At 41.8% G+C, this 779-nt stretch overlaps 1 protein-coding gene across 1 annotated transcript; it reads left to right on the top strand.

Annotated features, from left to right (window-relative positions):
* Positions 1-180: 180 nt before the first annotated feature.
* LOC112094876 (ultraviolet-B receptor UVR8-like) lies at positions 181-712 on the top strand (the record flags this gene model as incomplete). The annotated part of the gene is made up of 2 exons (XM_024176586.1): positions 181-474; positions 560-712. Coding segments are annotated over exons 1-2 (382 nt in total), but the record flags the coding sequence as incomplete, so codon positions are not given.
* Between the last annotated feature and the right edge of the window lie 67 nt (positions 713-779).

The following is a 779-nucleotide window of genomic DNA, read 5'->3' as shown; positions in this document are numbered from 1 at the left end:
ACAATTTCTCATAATATTTATAAAAAAAATTAATAATCACGAGAAATTCAGGAAATTGGTGCGAAGGAAAAATAAAAATAATAAAAAATAAGTTCAACAACTCCTCATTGAAGCATTGGGCGCGACAATTAAAAAGCATATACTCAAAGTCCCGAACTCAATTAAAAAGCATAAAAAATAGTGGTTTTTGGAACTCAAGTCCCGAACTAAAAGCAGAACAGGGAGCGAGGATTTATCTATTGACGATGGAAGATAATGATGAGGAAGGCAAGTTAAAACGCAAAGAAGAAGAAGAAGAAGAAAATCAAGAAATATGGTGTTGGGGGGCAGGGACTGACGGGCAACTGGGGACGGGCAAGCTCCAGGATGAGCACTTCCCTCAACTACTCCGTCTCCCTGCTCTCTCCTCCGCCGGGCCCACCTCTTTCTCTCTCCTCTCCTGCGGCGGCGCTCATGTTCTCGCTTTGACCGCTGGTCCGCCGACCGCTCCATCTTCTTACATCTCTCTAATATTTTAATATTTTAATTAATTAAAAAAACCCACATTTTGCAATTGCAGGTGGGAAAGTACTGAGTTGGGGAAGAGGCGAATCTGGTCAGCTTGGCCATGGAGATACCGAGAATAGCCCAAACGCAAAGCTTGTAATGCTTTTGGAATCGCACTTTATAACTCACGTCTCTGCTGGCTGGAACCACTCTGGCTTTGTTTCAGGTTCATCATCTTTTGCCCCTTTTCTTCTACCTTAGATCAAGCTGTTAAAGTTTAAGTTGTATATATA

The sequence above is a fragment of the Morus notabilis genome, unplaced genomic scaffold (genome assembly GCF_000414095.1).
Source record: "Morus notabilis unplaced genomic scaffold, ASM41409v2 C11311600, whole genome shotgun sequence".
NCBI classification, from domain to species: Eukaryota; Viridiplantae; Streptophyta; class Magnoliopsida; order Rosales; family Moraceae; genus Morus; species Morus notabilis.
The sequence above is the reverse complement of the archived record's forward strand: the minus strand, read 5'-3'. Positions and strand labels throughout refer to the sequence as shown.